General features: G+C 42.8%; 1 protein-coding gene across 4 annotated transcripts in view; it reads right to left on the bottom strand.

Moving 5' to 3' along the window:
- SLC5A11 (solute carrier family 5 member 11) overlaps nt 1-17,326 on the bottom strand; it is a 65,720-nt gene that overhangs the window by 13,199 nt on the left and 35,195 nt on the right. For all 4 annotated transcript variants that reach the window (XR_005031066.2, XM_036916916.2, XM_036916918.2 and 1 more), the window contains one exon: nt 3,519-3,654. Coding sequence is in view for 3 of the 4 variants with exons in the window: in XM_036916916.2 (XP_036772811.2) it covers nt 3,519-3,654 (136 nt within the window). In the remaining variant the exon portion in view is untranslated. The remainder of the gene's footprint in view (nt 1-3,518; nt 3,655-17,326) is intronic.

Below are 17,326 nucleotides of genomic sequence, written 5' to 3'. Positions count from 1 at the left end.
ATTTAAAGTATACCACAGTTTAAAAAATCCAATATTGTTGTATCTTTATTTTCTTTTTTAAGGTAACATAAAACCTAAGAAGTGAAGTGCGAGTAGCCCCAGGCTTTTCATCCACGGGGAAGCCCTAGGGCCCTGGTCTTTGTAGAATCTCCCCACTGGCCATTGTCATGCCATCTTCTCAAGGCTGGACCTTCCCTCCACCAATGAGAGAGGAATGGGAGCTGTGGCTCCCGTTAATAACACCAATAACAATTGCTATGAGATAGAAGTAGATGCTCCCAAACCTCTGGTTCATCCTTAGGCAAAATGAAGACTTCAGACCAACAGTGACATTGAATGAGAAGTGCTGAAAAGGACCATCTTGTTGAGAAAAATGCTTTTGGGAGGTTGATGTTCTTGGCTTTTTCTGACTCTTCCAAAAAAGCTTAGGAGATCAGAAAACAGTTTCATTTCTGTGGCCAGGATACTATAAGGCATCTCCCAGGTGGGCAAACATCTTGCTTGTGCCCTAGTCTTACAGGCTCTGCTGCTTGTCTAAAACCTCCTGTCAAGGTACACTGAGAAGGAGCAGGACTCTCCCTGAAATAGTTAATTAACTACAAAGTTTTTGTTCAACCTTCTGGGAATGCAACCTTCAGCCATCACGTGACAGACACAGTTCATAAAGAATGTGTATGCGGCTATGTTTGTCCATTCAGTCTAAAGAATATGTTCATCATAGGGAAATTCGATGACTCATCTAAGTTATAAATGGAGTCAACAGCCTTGTGATCCTTAACCCCCTATTCAGAAACATCTTCCTGCCAGTCTTGGGTTAATTAATCAACCATTTCATATATGGAGTGTGTTCTCTTGTCAGACCCTCTGATACTTGACATAAGGAACCCTCCGGCCAAGAGCTTCCTTTATCCAAACAGCAGAAACCATCCTTCTTCCAAATGCCAGTGTTCACTGGAGCCTACCTATGACTCAGATGCTGCAAATAAACACTGTACATATGCCTCATATAGTCTTCACAACTCCACGGGGAAGATATTGTTATTACACCTATTTCAAAGACAAGTAAACTGAGGCCCAGAGAGACTAAAAAGCTTCCCAATCATACAGCTAGTAAGTGTCGTGATAGTGCTCAAACCCTTGGTTTATTCCAAAGCTCAAGTGGCATGCAGATTGGCTGCATTAATAAGTACATTTCTACACCTTTGCATTTTATCATTTAGAGCATTGTTTGGTTTCTCCCTTAATTTCCACTAGAGATCCTTGAAAAGGGTGCCATTTCTCAGTCGGACTAAGTGGAAGAGGGTGTTGTCTGGGCTCATGAAAGCTCAGGATTGGAGCAAACTTTTAGGCAGTTCCAGACCCAGCTGAAGATTCAGTGGGGAGCTGATGGGGCTGAGATGGAGCGAGAAGTGGAAATAGACAGGTAGAGGGGCTTGGCCCCAGGCCCGGCACTTTAGACCAGGGCTTCTCACTCTCCTGGTAGGTTTGTTAAAACCTCATGATGTTTTTAGAGATTCTGATTCAGCAGGTCTTGGAACGGGCCTGAAGTTCGCATTTCCAACAAGTTCCAAGGCAACTGTGATGCTGCCGGGCGAGGGACCACACAAGTGCTTGTCTAGGCCTTCAGATACACCATGCCCACCTCCCTCTCTACCCTCCTTCACTCTCTTAGATTCCTTTGCACTTGTTGCTGGTACCATATGCAAGAGTGTTTTGATGTATATTTTATCTTATTTCTTCACAATTACCAGACACATCTGTCACATTACAAAGTCTTTAAGGGCATGGAACATGACATTATATTATTTCATTTAATAATGATTGTTGATTAGCTGACTGTTAAGAGTGATGAGAGGGTCTTGGTGTTGACCTTTCAAGGCATTGATCCAAAGCTTAGGATGTGATTTGCTGAGAGAAACAGTACCATGATTAAGAGTCAGGTTTTGGAGGCAATGCACCTGGGTTCAAATCCAGGCTCACCTAGCCCTGACCAAGTAACTTCAGTGAGTCACTTAACTTAGGAGGGATCCAGATTCCTCTTATTCACTTATGGATCCCCAGGGTCCTCTAGAATAAGCTCTAGCAGATAATTGGTCTCAAAGTATTTGTTGAATACATGGAAGAATAAATAAAGGATGGATTAATTTCTCTAAGCTTTGATTTCCTCACCTATAAATAAAAATAACAATAATGGTACCTAATTCATAAGACTGTTTTGAGGAATAAATGAGATGACGTGGGTATAAAACCATAAGCGTGAACACTTATATAGTGCTTGCCATGTGCCAGGAACTGCTTTAAGCCTTAATGAAGTATTATCCCCACTTTAGAGTGAGGAAAAGGAGGCCAAGAGATTAAGTGACTCATCCAAGGTCACACAGGTAGTAAGTGGCAGAGCCAAGACTCAGGCCCAGGCAGTTCAGATCAGAGTCCACAGTCATCACCACCACACGGCACGGTGAAGCTCTTCATGCAGGGACTAGATTTCAGCACAAAGAATGTTGGTGGATTTAAGCCATATTCTTTGTTCATGTGTCAAGCCCACAAGCTGCACATTTTCTTTCAAGTCACCACAAATCCCAAGTACCACTTCTTATTCTCCTCTTGGCTTTTCCATGCCTTGTGCCCCCTCCCTGGAAACAGGACCAGTGCCTCCCTGCATTCTTCATCCCCTCTTTGGTGGAAGAACATGAGCCCAGAGTCTAGCACCACAGACAATGCCCCACTCCCCCACTTCCTTCCCCAACTCTTTCCTCTTAATACTTACTGTCCTAAATTATTCTGACAAAACTTCTGGGCCAATTAACTAATCATTTCATCCTACCCTTTCTTTACCTCTGCATGACACCATGTAGGGTAAGGCATAGGGGGATGAACCTTCAACCTTATCTTCCTTTTGAGTTAACAATAACCTTGTTGAATATGGGAGAGAAAGCTCACCGTTTGAGGCAGAAAAGAGCCTTCTTCTGTACAGATCACTAGTTCCTGACATCACAGGGGCTCCCAGTCACATCACCAAACCCAGTTCTGCTTATCCTCCTGGCACAAACTTCATCACTTTACCAAATCAAAAAAAATGAACTCAAAGGCAAATATCCTAGAGGCTTTGATATCCCTGATTTTTGTTAAGCATCCCCCAGAGGGTTCCACTGGGCCAAACTCACCAACCACTGGGCTCAAACACTAAAGCATGAGAGGACCTCTCACATGAGACTTTAGGGAATGAACATCTGCAATCACAACATATTAACCTAGTTTGTGGTTCCAAATAAACAGTTTTGTAGCCAGGCCCCAGATGAGTCACCACTCCACGAGCCTGGGACATCAATAGGATGTTCCCATTGAACCAATGTTAGGCAACAGCACAGGGTCAGGAGGTGCCTAGGTGGAGACACCTCTGTCACATCACTAGGTAGGGATTCCAGTCGTATCTCTGAAGGCATTCAGTGATATGTACAGAACGCTTCACTGGTCTGAGACTCAAAGGCAGGTAACCTCTCCTCCCAACCACTTCTCACCTGGGAAGAGGACACGGCTAACCATTCCAGGGAACACCATCATGAAAAGGGGCAGCACCTTCAGGTACGCAGCCAGCAGAGAGCCTCCTTTGGCATGGGACAGGTTTTTGGCAGCCAGAGTCCGCTGAACAATCACCTGGAAAACAGCAGGGCAGTTGAAACTGAGACGGCTTTCTCCTAAGGCAAACTAAGTGTGCATAACCTTGCGGTAGGCATGGTGGGCTGGGGATCTCGGCTTGCCTGGCTTCTCTTTGAGGAAAGAGAAGGAAAGCATCTCTTTCCTATTCTCAGTCTCTATGGTCCAGCTGGGGTTAGACCTGGCCAATAAGATTTCTCCATAGAATTACTCCACTTCTCTTGCTATTATGATTGGTTAGGGAAAAGTGAATCCAAAGCAGGCCAATTACAACTCTCCATGGAACTTCTTCCTAATAGAGGCAAAGGGAAGAGGCACCCTACCAACTACAGCCTCTCCTGGAACTGCTAACTGTGAAGGCAGCACAGACTGCTGGCTGCATCTCAGCCATCATAGCAGGAAAGCTTCCCTGAGACTGAAGTCATCCTAGAGGAAAGCAAACCAGGAATCGAAGAGAGAGAAAAACAGTTTCTAATGTCATAGTATGAGCCCTCCATCCAGCTGTGCCAGATTTGGTTTATGGTGCCCCCTCTGGAGACAGAGAGCCTGGGTTCAGATCCTACCTCCCCACTTCTGACTATGTGACCTTGGGCAACTTTCCCTCTCTTTGCCTTAGTCTCTTCATCTATAAAATGGGGGAGGGGATAATACCAGGATAGCTTTGACAATTAAATGAAGTAAATATATTTGGAATAATAGAATAGTGTCTGACACATTGCAACTGCTGAGTAAACTTTACTTGTTAACATTGTCATTATCCATCTCTGGCTTCTCGGTCTTCTAAGTTTTTTAAAAATGCAGTTTTATGCTTAAACTATTTTTCCCTTACAAACAACTAAGAATCCTCACTAAATCAGCAAAGAATCCTTAATGGGAAGAGTGTCAAAAGGTAAGACCTGCCCTCAGCCCCACACCACACTCGTAGTAACTTTTTAGGCCCCACAGTAAATGTCACCTTTGGCACCTTTGGGGGCTCTGCAGAACCCGAGGACCTGGACCTTGTCAGGCAATTGCTAGAAGGCATCCAAATTATCAGAAGCAAGGTAAAATGTGCAACTTTTGGTAATGACAGTGACACAAACTAAGCCAGTGGACAAGTTTCAAGGATCAGCACCTGTGCCCACTGGACATGACCCAGCCAGCCGGTCCCAACTCAGAGGAGCCATGGGCTGGTTGTCCAGACTGAGGGCTCTGTTTTCTATAACTGTCCTAAAAGGGATAGCAGTTGAGTGGCATTTTATAAGTACCATCTCAGTTGAAATTTTTAAGAAGTGAATAAAGAGAACGAAGATGTAATATAAATATGTGGAGAGGAGTGAGCATTAGCAAGCCGTATCTGCATCCATCATGGCATCTGTCATCACCCACCTTATCTTCATTTGCTCTTCCTCCAACAAATGTATACAAAGTGCCCCTTCATGGGGGTGGAGAGGGGGTGGACAGAGCTGTCAGGGGGAGCTCTGGTGGTGGGCTTGATGACCAGGCAGTGGGCTTCTACACAGAAATGCAGCTGTGGGCGGGCTGTCTCCTGCACAAAGCTCTGGATAAAACTCACAAGCAAGTTGATTGTATCAAGTGAGTTGGAACAAATGAACACAGTGGATAAAAGCGCAGTCTTACTGTGAGTCCCTGCTCCACCAGCTCTCTGTGAGCTTGGGTAAGTCCCTCAACCTTTATGGGGTGCAGTCTTCTCATCTGCAAAATGGGGGCAATAGCAGCACTTGTTTGGAGGCACCTAGCAGGTCTTATGTGAAAAAAGCAGTGATTATTGTCATCACCATCGGATGCTATTGGTGTTGGATGGAACCAGAGAAAGAAGTTCAAACAGGCCCCCCCCACCCTAATGGAAGAGGGAATCAGATCTTGGAAACTGGACCAGAGAGCCACAGGTCTACAGTACAGAAATATGAAAACAGCTAACACTGGGCTAATAAAGGCAGCAGGAAGGTGGTTTTGGGGAATACCTGGGCAGATGTAATTGTCTATGGCTGGTTTTTATGAATGATTTTCATCCTGGTGGTGGAGGAGGTCAAGGGTCTTGAAAGGGCCAAGGAAAGAAAGCAAGAGCAGGAAGGATAATAGAGGAGAACTGGAAATAATAAAGTCTTTGCAGGAGTGATAAATTAAGAGACAGAGAGGGTCTGAGATATTGCTCCCAACAGCACTGGAGTGTCTGGCCTGTATTATCGTTACTGTATACAGCATGCCTAGGTCTTACCCTGACCCCCTCACTAAGGCCTGTCCCTTGAATAAGGTGAGGCTAGGTCTTGTCAAGATTTATCCACTCAGATTCGTGGTTATCAGAGGTGAGGAGTGTAGGTGGGCAAATGGGAGAAAGGGGTCAAAAGGTACAAACTTACAGTTATAAAATAATTAAATAAAATAATTCCAGTTATAAAATAGTATAAAATATAAAACAGAGGAGGATGGGCGGAAGATGGCGGCGTGAGTAGAGCAGCGGAAATCTCCTCCCAAAACCACATATATCCATGAAAATATAACAAAGACAAGCCTTCCTAGAATAAAGACCAGAGGACACAGGACAATATCCAGACCACATCCGCACCTGAGAGAACCCAGCACCTCGCGAAGGGGGTAAGATACAAGCCCCCGCCCCGCGGGAGCCGAGCGCCCCTCCCCCCAGCTCCCGGCGGGAGAAGAGCAGGCAGAGCGGGAGGGAGACGGAGCCCAGGACTGCCGAACACCCAGTCCCAGCCATCCGGGCCAGAGTGCAGGGCCCTGGATACTAGGAAAATAGGGCAGCAAGAACAGTGAGCGGGCACTGGAGGCTGGGCGCTGGAGGACATAAGAAAAGCGAGTGACCATTTTTTTTTTTTTGCTGTTTTGTTTTGGCGAGTGCTTTTTGGAAGTCTTAAAGGGATAGGGACCCCAATACTAGGGAAACAGGGCAGCAAGACCGGTGAGCAGATGCCTGAGGCTGGCACCGGAGAATAAAGAAAAACGAGTGGCCACATTTTTTTTTTTAATTTAAATTTTTTTTTTTTTGTGGTCGTTGTTTTGTTTTGGTGGGTGCTTTTTGGAAGTCTTAAAGGGGCAGGGCGGGACACTTAATCCAGGGGTAGGGAATCCGGGGATCTCTGGGCACACTAACCCCTGGGCTGCAGGGAGCAGGGAGGCCCCTTACGGAGATAAATAGCCTCCCAGCAGCTCCTGCTCCAACGCGACTCCACCATTTTGGAGTAGCTGCCTGAGCCAGGCCACGCCCACAGCAACAGCGGAGATTAACTCCATAGCAGCCGGGCAGGAAGCAGAAACCCTGTCTGCGCACAGCTGCCCAGCACAAGCCACTAGAGGCCGCTGTTCTCCCAGGAGAGGAGGGCCACAAACCAACAAGAAGGGAAGTTCTTCCAGCCGTCACTCGTCCCAGTTCTGCAGACTATTCCTATCACCATGAAAAGGCAAAGCTATAGGCAGACAAAGATCACAGAGACAACACCAGAGAAGGAGACAGACCTAACCAGTCTTCCTGAAAAAGAATTCAAAATAAGAATCATAAACATGCTGACAGAGATGCAGAGAAATACGCAAGAGAAATGGGATGAAGTCCGGAGGGAGATCACAGATTCCAGAAAGGAGATTGCAGAAATGAAACAAACTCTGGAAGGGTTTATAAGCAGAATGGATAGGATGCAAGAGGCCATTGATGGAATTGAAACCAGAGAACAGGAACGCATAGAAGCTGACATAGAGAGAGATAAAAGGATCTCCAGGAATGAAACAATGTTAAGAGAACTGTGTGACCAATCCAAAAGGAACAATATCCGTATTATAGGGGTTCCAGAAGAAGAAGAGAGAGGAAAAGAGATGGAAAGTATCTTAGAAGAAATAATTGCTGAAAACTTCCCCACACTGGGGGAGGAAATAATCGAACAGACCACGGAAATACACAGAACCCCCAACAGAAAGGATCCAAGGAGGACAACACCAAGACACATAATAATTAAAATGGCAAAGATCAAGGACAAGGAAAGAGTGTTAAAGGCAGCTAGAGAGAAAAAGGTCACCTATAAAGGGAAACCCATCAGGCTAACATCAGACTTCTCGACAGAAACCCTACAGGCCAGAAGAGAATGGCATGATATATTTAATACAATGAAACAGAAGGGCCTTAAACCAAGGATACTGTATCCAGCACGACTATCATTCAAATATGACGGTGGGATTAAACAATTCCCAGACAAACAAAAGCTGAGGGAATTTGCTTCCCACAAACCACCTCTACAGAACATCTTACAGGGACTGCTCTAGATGGGAGCACTCCTAGAAAGAGCACAGCACAAAACACCCAACATATGAAGAATCGAGGAGGAGGAACAAGAAGGGAGAGAAGAAAAGAATCTCCAGACAGTGTATATAACAGCTCAATAAGCGAGCTAAGTTAGGCAGTAAGATACTAAAGAGGCTAACCTTGAACCTTTGGTAACCACGAATTTAAAGCCTGCAATGGCAATAAGTACATATCTTTCAATAGTCACCCTAAATGTTAATGGGTTGAATGCACCAATCAAAAGACACAGAGTAACAGAATGGATAAAAAAGCAAGACCCATCTATATGCTGCTTACAAGAAACTCACCTCAAACCCAAAGACATGTACAGACTAAAAGTCAAGGGATGGAAAAACATATTTCAAGCAAACAACAGCGAGAAGAAAGCAGGGGTTGCAGTACTAATATCAGACAAAATAGACTTCAAAACAAAGAAAGTAACAAGAGATAAAGAAGGACACTACATAATGATAAAGGGCTCAGTCCAACAAGAGGATATAACCATTCTAAATATATATGCACCCAACACAGGAGCCCCAGCATATGTGAAACAAATACTAACAGAACTAAAGGGGGAAATAGACTGCAATGCATTCATTCTAGGAGACTTCAACACACCACTCACCCCACAGGATAGATCCACTGGGCAGAAAATAAGTAAGGACACGGAAGCACTGAACAACACAGTAGAGCAGATGGACCTAATAGACATCTATAGAACTCTACATCCAAAAGCAGCGGGATATACATTCTTCTCAAGTGCACATGGAACATTCTCCAGAATAGACCACATACTAGCCCACAAAAAGAGCCTCAGAAAATTCCAAAAGATTGAAATCCTACCAACCAACTTTTCAGACCACAAAGGCATAAAACTAGAAATAAACTGTATAAAGAAAGCAAAGAGGCTCACAAACACATGGAGGCTTAACAACACGCTCCTAAATAATCAATGGATCAATGACCAAATCAAAATGGAGATCCAGCAATATATGGAAACAAATGACAACAACAACACTAAGCCCCAACTTCTGTGGGACGCAGCAAAAGCAGTCTTAAGAGGAAAGTATATAGCAATCCAAGCATATTTTAAAAAGTAAGAACAATCCCAAATGAATGGTCTAATGTCACAATTATCGAAATTGGAAAAAGAAGAACAAATGAGGGCTAAGGTCAGCAGAAGGAGGGACATAATAAAGATCAGAGAAGAAATAAATAAAATTGAGAAGAATAAAACAATAGCAAAAATCAATGAAACCAAGAGCTGGTTCTTCGAGAAAATAAACAAAATAGATAAGCCTCTAGCCAGACTTATTAAGAAGAAAAGAGAGTCAACACAAATCAACAGTATCAGAAACGAGAAAGGAAAAATCATGACGGACACCACAGAAATACAAAGAATTATTAGAGAATACTATGAAAACCTATATGCTAACAAGCTGGGAAACCTAGGAGAAATGGACAACTTCCTAGAAAAATACAACCTTCCACTATTGACCCAGAGAGAAACAGAAAATTTAAACAGACCAATTACCAGCAACGAAATTGAAACGGTAATCAAAAAACTACCAAAGAACAAAACCCCCGGGCCAGATGGATTTACCTCGGAATTTTATCAGACATACAGGGAAGACATAATACCCATTCTCCTTAGAGTTTTCCAAAAAATAGAGGAGGAGGGAATACTCCCAAACTCATTCTATTAAGCTAACATCACCCTAATACCAAAACCAGGCAAAGACCCCACCAAAAAAGAAAACTACAGACCAATATCCCTGATGAACGTAGATGCAAAAATACTCAACAAAATATTAGCAAACCGAATTAAAAAATACATCAAAAGGATCATACACCATGACCAAGTGGGATTCATGCCAGGGATGCAAGGATGGTACAACATTCGAAAGTCCATCAACATCATCCACCACATCAACAAAAAGAAAGACAAAAACCACATGATCATCTCCATAGATGCTGAAAAAGCATTTGACAAAGTTCAACATCCATTCATGTTAAAAACTCTCAGCAAAATGGGAATAGAGGGCAAGTACCTCAACATAATAAAGGCCATCTATGATAAACCCACAGCCAACATTATATTGAACAGCGAGAAGCTGAAAGCATTTCCGCTGAGATCGGGAACTAGACAGGGATGCCCACTCTCTCCACTGTTATTTAACATAGTGCTGGAGGTCCTAGCCACGGCAATCAGACAAAACAAAGAAATACAAGGAATCCAGATTGGTAAAGAAGAAGTTAAACTGTCACTATTTGCAGATGACATGATACTGTACATAAAAAACCCTAAAGACTCCACCCCAAAAGTACTAGAACTGATATCGGAATACAGCAAAGTTGCAGGATACAAAATCAACACACAGAAATCTGTGGCTTTCCTATATACTAACAACGAACCAACAGAAAGAGAAATCAGGAAAACTACTCCATTCACAATTGCATCCAAAAAAATAAAATACCTAGGAATAAACCTAACCAAAGAAGTGAAAGACTTATACTCTGAAAACTACAAGTCACTCTTAAGAGAAATTAAAGGGGACACTAACAGATGGAAACTCATCCCACGCTCGTGGCTAGGAAGAATTAATATCGTCAAAATGGCCATCCTGCCCAAAGCAATATACAGATTTGATGCAATCCCTATGAAACTACCAGCAACATTCTTCAATGAACTGGAACAAATAATTCAAAAATTCATATGGAAACACCAAAGACCCCGAATAGCCAAAGCAATCCTTAGAAAGAAGAATAAAGTAGGGGGGATCTCACTCCCCAACTTCAGGCTCTACTATAAAGCCATAGTAATCAAGACAATTTGGTACTGGCACAAGAGCAGAGCCACAGACCAATGGAACAGACTAGAGAATCCAGACATTAACCCAGACATATATGGTCAATTAATATTTGATAAAGGAGCCATGGACATACAATGGCGAAATGACAGTCTCTTCAACAGGTGGTGCTGGCAAAACTGGACAGCTACATGTAGGAGAATGAAACTGGACCATTGTCTAACCCCATATACAAAAGTAAACTCAAAATGGATCAAAGACCTGAATGTAAGCCATGAAACCATTAAACTCTTGGAAGAAAACATAGGCGAAAACCTCTTAGACATAAACATGAGTGACCTCTTCTTGAACATATCTCCCCGGGCAAGGAAAACAAAAGCAAAAATGAACAAGTGGGACTATATTAAGCTGAAAAGCTTCTGTACAGCAAAAGACACCATCAATAGAACAAAAAGGATCCCTACAGTATGGGAGAATATATTTGAAAATGACACATCCGATAAAGGCTTGACGTCCAGAATATATAAGGGGCTCACATGCCTCAACAAACAAAAAACAAATAACCCAATTAAAAAATGGGCAGAGGAACTGAACAGACAGTTCTCCAAAAAAGAAATACAGATGGCCAACAGACACATGAAAAGATGCTCCACATCGCTAATTATCAGAGAAATGCAAATTAAAACTACAATGAGGTATCACCTCACACCAGTAAGGATGGCTGCCATCCAAAAGACAAACAACAACAAATGTTGGCGAGGCTGTGGAGAAAGGGGAAACCTCCTACACTGCTGGTGGGAATGTAAGTTAGTTCAACCATTGTGGAAAGCAGTATGGAGGTATATCAAAATGCTCAAAACAGACTTACCATTTGACCCAGGAATTGCACTCCTAGGAATTTACCCTAAGAACGCAGCAATCAAGTTTGAGAAAGACAGATGCACCCCTATGTTTATTGCAGCACTATTTACAATAGCCAAGAATTGGAAGCAACCTAAATGTCCATCAATAGATGAATGGATAAAGAAGATGTGGTACATATACACAATGGAATACTACTCAGCCATAAGAAAAGGGCAAATCCGATCATTTGCAGCAACATGGATGGAGCTGGAGGGTATTATGCTCAGTGAAACAAGCCAAGCGGAGAAAGAGAAATACCAAATGATTTCACTCATCTGTGGAATATAAGAACAAAGGAAAAACTGAAGGAATAAAACAGCAGCAGAATCACAGAACTCAAGAATGGACTAACAGGTACCAAAGGGAAAGGGACTGGGGAGGATGGGTGGGTAGGGAGGGATAAGGGGGGGAGAAGTAGGGGGGTATTAAGATTAACATACATGGGGGGGTAGGAGAAAAGGGAGGGCTGTACAACACAGAGAAGGCAAGTAGTGATTCTACAACATTTTGCTATGCTGATGGACAGTGACTGTAAAGGGGTTTATAGGAGAGACCTGGTATAGGGGAGAGCCTAGTAAACATAATATTCGTCATGTAAGTGTAGATTAGTGATACCAAAAACAAAGCAAAAAAAAAAAAAAAAAAAAAAAAGGGCAGTTCCTGTGTGGTAACCTCCAACGAGTTCTACACAAGGGTATAAAGGGCATATAAAAGTGTAGGCAAAGGGTCTGTTTGTGTTTATACAGAGGATCAAAGCCTAATTGGGCTGCCCCGAAAATGAACTAAGATATGATATGAAAAAGAACTTCCAACATCTGCACTCTCTGGAAGACTCATGCCAGAAGATGATCATCAAAAAACCCCAACAAAGATCCACGCACTGCTACAGCTGTAGATGCACTCATCCCACCCGTTCCTGGACTTGCCATGGGGATGAGGAAGGAGATATCTAAGCTGGCCTGTGCATACAGTAAAACAACAAATTTGACTGGATCTATACTGTTGGAACTCAACCAAGAATTTGGAGAAGTGCAAATTGTAGCGCTCCAAAGTCTTACAACTACAGACTATTTACTGTTAAAAGAACATATGGCATGTGAACAGTCCCCAGGAATGGGTTGTTTTAATTTGTCTGATTTCTCTCAGACTGTTCAAGTTCAGTTGGACAATATCCACCATGTCATAGATAAGTTTTCACAAATGCCTAAGGTGCCTAACTGGTTTTCTTGGTTTCACTGGAGATGGCTGGTAATTACAGATATGCTTTGGTTATGTAACTATACTCCTATTATGTTAATGTGTGTGCGCAATTTAAGTAGTAGCTTAAAACCTATATACGCTGAAGTTACTCTACAAGAAGATATGTCAAAGAAATAATCAATCTTCCCATGTTTTCTTCCGCCTGCTACTTCTATAGCTTTTCTTCTTCCTTCCTAATTACAACCCTTAAATAGAATTCGTGCCTCATATCAAATTTACCGAGTATCATAACTCCTCCAAGTGGTAAAGATACCTCAAGACAAATGCTGGGCATAGAAGCCACAGGGCATAAATATGCAAAGAAGTAAAAAGCTAACCTTTTCAAACAATAAGGCTTCCCTCTCACTTACCAAGTTCACATTTCCCTGTATGGCCCCGGAAGATGACTGGTTAGCCAGAGACGGGTAAGATTCCTCAAGGGAGGAACAACCTAAGACAGGCACAGTCGAAGGGGTTCATCAGGTGAGAAATTGGGGATCAACAGAGGTGAGGCTTAGAACCTCACCCCCCCTGTTCTGAGAGAAATCTTCTGCATACGTGGATGTTTTATTGCCCTTGTCTAGCTTGGATTAACACATAGTCTACAGGCACACACCTGATCATCTACATTTGCTCTCTTACAACACAAAACTATGTTTTCTACCTTTATCTTGTATCTACCTACCACTTCAGCATTTTATTTAAAATAATAATAATAATAAAGAGAGAAATGTGGTATCCACATATAAATCAAGTATAAAAATCAAATGAGTATTCATATTTGAACTGACCGTTTATAGTTCATAATGCATGAGCAAAACCGAAAGTTTCTGTGATGACTGCCCTTGTACTGTTCACCATGTAACTTATTCACTATGTAAGAATTTGTTCTCCATGTAAGAACTTGTTTGTTATGCCTCCGAAGATTGGAGACTGACGAAAATTAGGCTTGGGGTGGATTAATGATTGTGCATTGAGCATTGACTCCCCTATACAGAATTTTATTGTTGTTAACAACCATTTGATCAATAAATATGAGAGATGCCCTCACAAACAAACAAACAAAAAAAAGTACACGCTTCCAATTGTAAAATAAATAAGTAACCGGGATGTAATGTATAGCATAAGGAATATAGTCAAAATATTGTAACAACTTGGTATGGTGATAGCTGGTACCTAGAATTATCATGTATATAAATGTTGAATCACTATGTTGTACACCTGAAACTAATATAATGTAATACTGTGTGTCAACTACCCTTCAATAAAAAATTATTATCTACAAAAAAAAAAATAAAACAAACTTCCAGTTATAAAAAAAACAATAGACATGGGATATAATGTACAGGCTCACGACTAAAGGTAAGAATAGTATGTTGTATATTTGAAAGTTGCTAAGAAAGTAGATCTTAAAAGTTCTCATCATAAGAAAAAAAATTTTTATAACTATGTATGGTGATGGACATCAACTGGACTTATAACAGTGATCATTTTACAACATATACAAATGTCAAATAAAAGAAAAGGATTTATCCACTCCAAGGGAATGACTTGCTCCAGAGTGTTTTCTGAGTACGAGGTTGGTCGCCAAAACTCCTCCTGCAGCCTTCAGATCGAATCTACTTGAATCAGACTGAATTTAGCTCAGAACTTTCTCTACTGTTTTCTTAGGCTGTGGGTCCTGAAGCCTCTGGAAAAGTTATAGGGGCCTTGGTGAGTTACCAGAGCCTTTATGAGCTGGTTCAGTGAACCATGGACAAAGAATGAAATGCCACATCATTGACATTGTGGTGTGGTGAGCAGGGCAAAGCTGGAATTGCCCCCGTTTTTTTAATAGCAGACATCAATGGGGCAGACTTCCTGGAGTGTCCTGTCCTTTCTTTTGAAACCCACCCCCTCTCCATATGGCCACCCTATAGTCTTAGACACGGCTGGCTGATCCAGGGGTAGGCACATGACCCAAGCTAGGCCAATCAGAGCCTTTCTGCAGAATTTTTGGATTTGGGACCTAAGGAGTTATCAGCTTCTTTCCTGTTGGTCTGCAGTTGGAGATAACGAAGCCAATCGGTGAGACAGAAAGTTGATGGAGAAGGAACCCGGAATATGCTCCAGCAGTTTCTGAAGGCAAGTTCAACCACCTGCAGTTTGGACTCCATGCACTAATAAGCTCCCCACCCTTTTCCTGAGCTAGTTTAAGTCTGATTTGCACTCTGGCCCTTGCAACCAAGTGTACCCTTACATGCACAAACTATATTTGTTCGGATACTGTAATGGAAAGACTCTAAAATGTGGAATTGGCTTATTTGAGGAAAGGTAAGGAGCAGTGAGGAGCCTCAATTCAGAGCTGGGAAGTTAGCTTTTCTTGTTTAGAAGTTGGTTTGACTCTTATCTGTCATTGCTCATGACTCAAACATATACCTATTGAGACTTTCTAGAGCACTTAAGAATGTGGTAGTTCAAATGGTTTCACTCATTTGTGGAGTATAAAAACAAAGAAAAACTGAAGAAATACAGTAACAGTGGACCCATAGACACTGAGAAGGGACTAGTGGTTACCAAAGGGGAGGGACTGGGGAGGGTGGGTGGTGAGGAAGGGAAAAGGGGATTAAGGGGCACTATAATTTGCACTCAAAATATAGTTCACGGGGAAGGCAATACAGCACAGGGGAGACAAGTAATGACTCCATGACGTCTTACTATGCTGATGGACAGTGACCGCAGTAGAGGCAGTGAGGGCTTGACAATACTGACAATATGGGTGAATGCTGAAACCACTGTTTATGGGAAACCATCATAAGATTGTATATCAGTGATACTTTAATAAAAAAAAAAAAGAATGTGGTAGTAAAATGTAAGGATATTAGAGTCTGTAGAATACTTCTTGTTGCTTTACTACAGTGTGGAAAGAGGCATGCAAGCTTCCCTCCTAGCCAGTCCGCCTGGAAGCAGAGGGGAAAGAGTTCACAGCTTTGGAGAGCAGAGCCCTTTCTCCTGCAGATCCAAAGTCATGCTCGAAGAGAATTCTGGCTTCTGTCCCCATGACGTGGAGCCTCCAAATATGAATTGAAGAGGTAGGTGAGTAAGTTTCAAGAGAGTTGTACTGCTTGAAAACCCACAAGCCCTGGGAGGAGGGTGTCCTTCTGTAGGACAACATGCAGACCCAAGTTATGGAATAGAGCTCATAGGAATGTTATGAAAATGAATGGAGTTTATACATAGAAAATGGTTAGATCAGTGGCTGCCAAATGGTACAGCATTGATAAATGTTGAAGTATCGTTACTCTTATCAATTGTTATTTAGCTCTTCTGTCTGCCTAGGAAGATCTGGGATGTGCTCTCAGTCGGTGAACACTGCGTGTTGCTTTGCCTTCCTCCTGTTCTGATATGAGCCTAGATAAAGGGCTGGCCAGGATGCGCACTTCCCAGGGCAGTACTGCTCAGTGAACCAACACGGTCTTTGGACTCTTCAGAATCCAGCTCGGCAGCAACACCGTGTGGTCAAGACCAGAATCGAGGGCCCAGGAGGGTGAGGGTCCCTGGACCCTCTTGCTCTGCTTAGCATTTGGAAGGAGACTGAGTCCTCTTTGGCTAAGCTTCAAAGCTCTTGAACAGTGTGGCGTGGGTTGGAGGTGGCTCCCAAGGGGTGCATACTGGAACCCCAGCTAATAAGGGTTTGACGATCCTCAGGAAATATTTGTACAAATAAATAAGCATAAGCTGGTGAGCTGTGTCAAGAGCTGTTACATGAGCCACAGTAAAAATATAAACACTTTTAATGGCCTGTTTATTAAAATGTCACTGCAGAAAAGAGCTGTGACCGAATTCCTCACTAATAACCATTAGTGACTCCACTGAACAGATGAGGAAACAGAGGCTCAGAGGTGTTAAAAAGGTTGTGTCACCTGAACCTGACTTCAGGCCCATTAAGGTTAAAGCCCACCTGTGAGCCTAGATCTGAACTGCCTCCCAAGGTCTATCCCACCTGAGGTTTGCTAACAAGGAGCACAGGGTCTCTCTCTTAAAGTAGAGGGTCTATGCACTGCACCAGACCCTGCCTCATGCTGAGCTCTTCACTCAGCGGCGTTGCAGCCTGAGAGGGGACCTGGGCCTCATGCTCTGCAGTATCCCCTACATCAAGTCAGTGGTCCAACTCCATGACCCTTAATTAAACTCTCATCAGCCATGGCTAAGCAATACAGCTTCCAAAATGGCACACAGGTCTCTGATTTTTAATGTAACAGAACACATTTCCACTGGAGAGATATCGTTGGGTTTGCAACCTGCCATCCATCCTGGCCGATATGCCCATCTCCCCACCCATGGGTATCCGCTCCATTTAGTTTCTTTATACATACACAGCAAATGCAAATACTGATTCTATCCACTGCCATCCCTTTTAACAAAGGGCTTGTTAGACACACTATTGTGCCTT

The sequence above is a fragment of the Manis pentadactyla genome, chromosome 10 (genome assembly GCF_030020395.1).
Source record: "Manis pentadactyla isolate mManPen7 chromosome 10, mManPen7.hap1, whole genome shotgun sequence".
Classification (NCBI taxonomy): Eukaryota; Metazoa; Chordata; class Mammalia; order Pholidota; family Manidae; genus Manis; species Manis pentadactyla.
The sequence above is the reverse complement of the archived record's forward strand: the minus strand, read 5'-3'. Positions and strand labels throughout refer to the sequence as shown.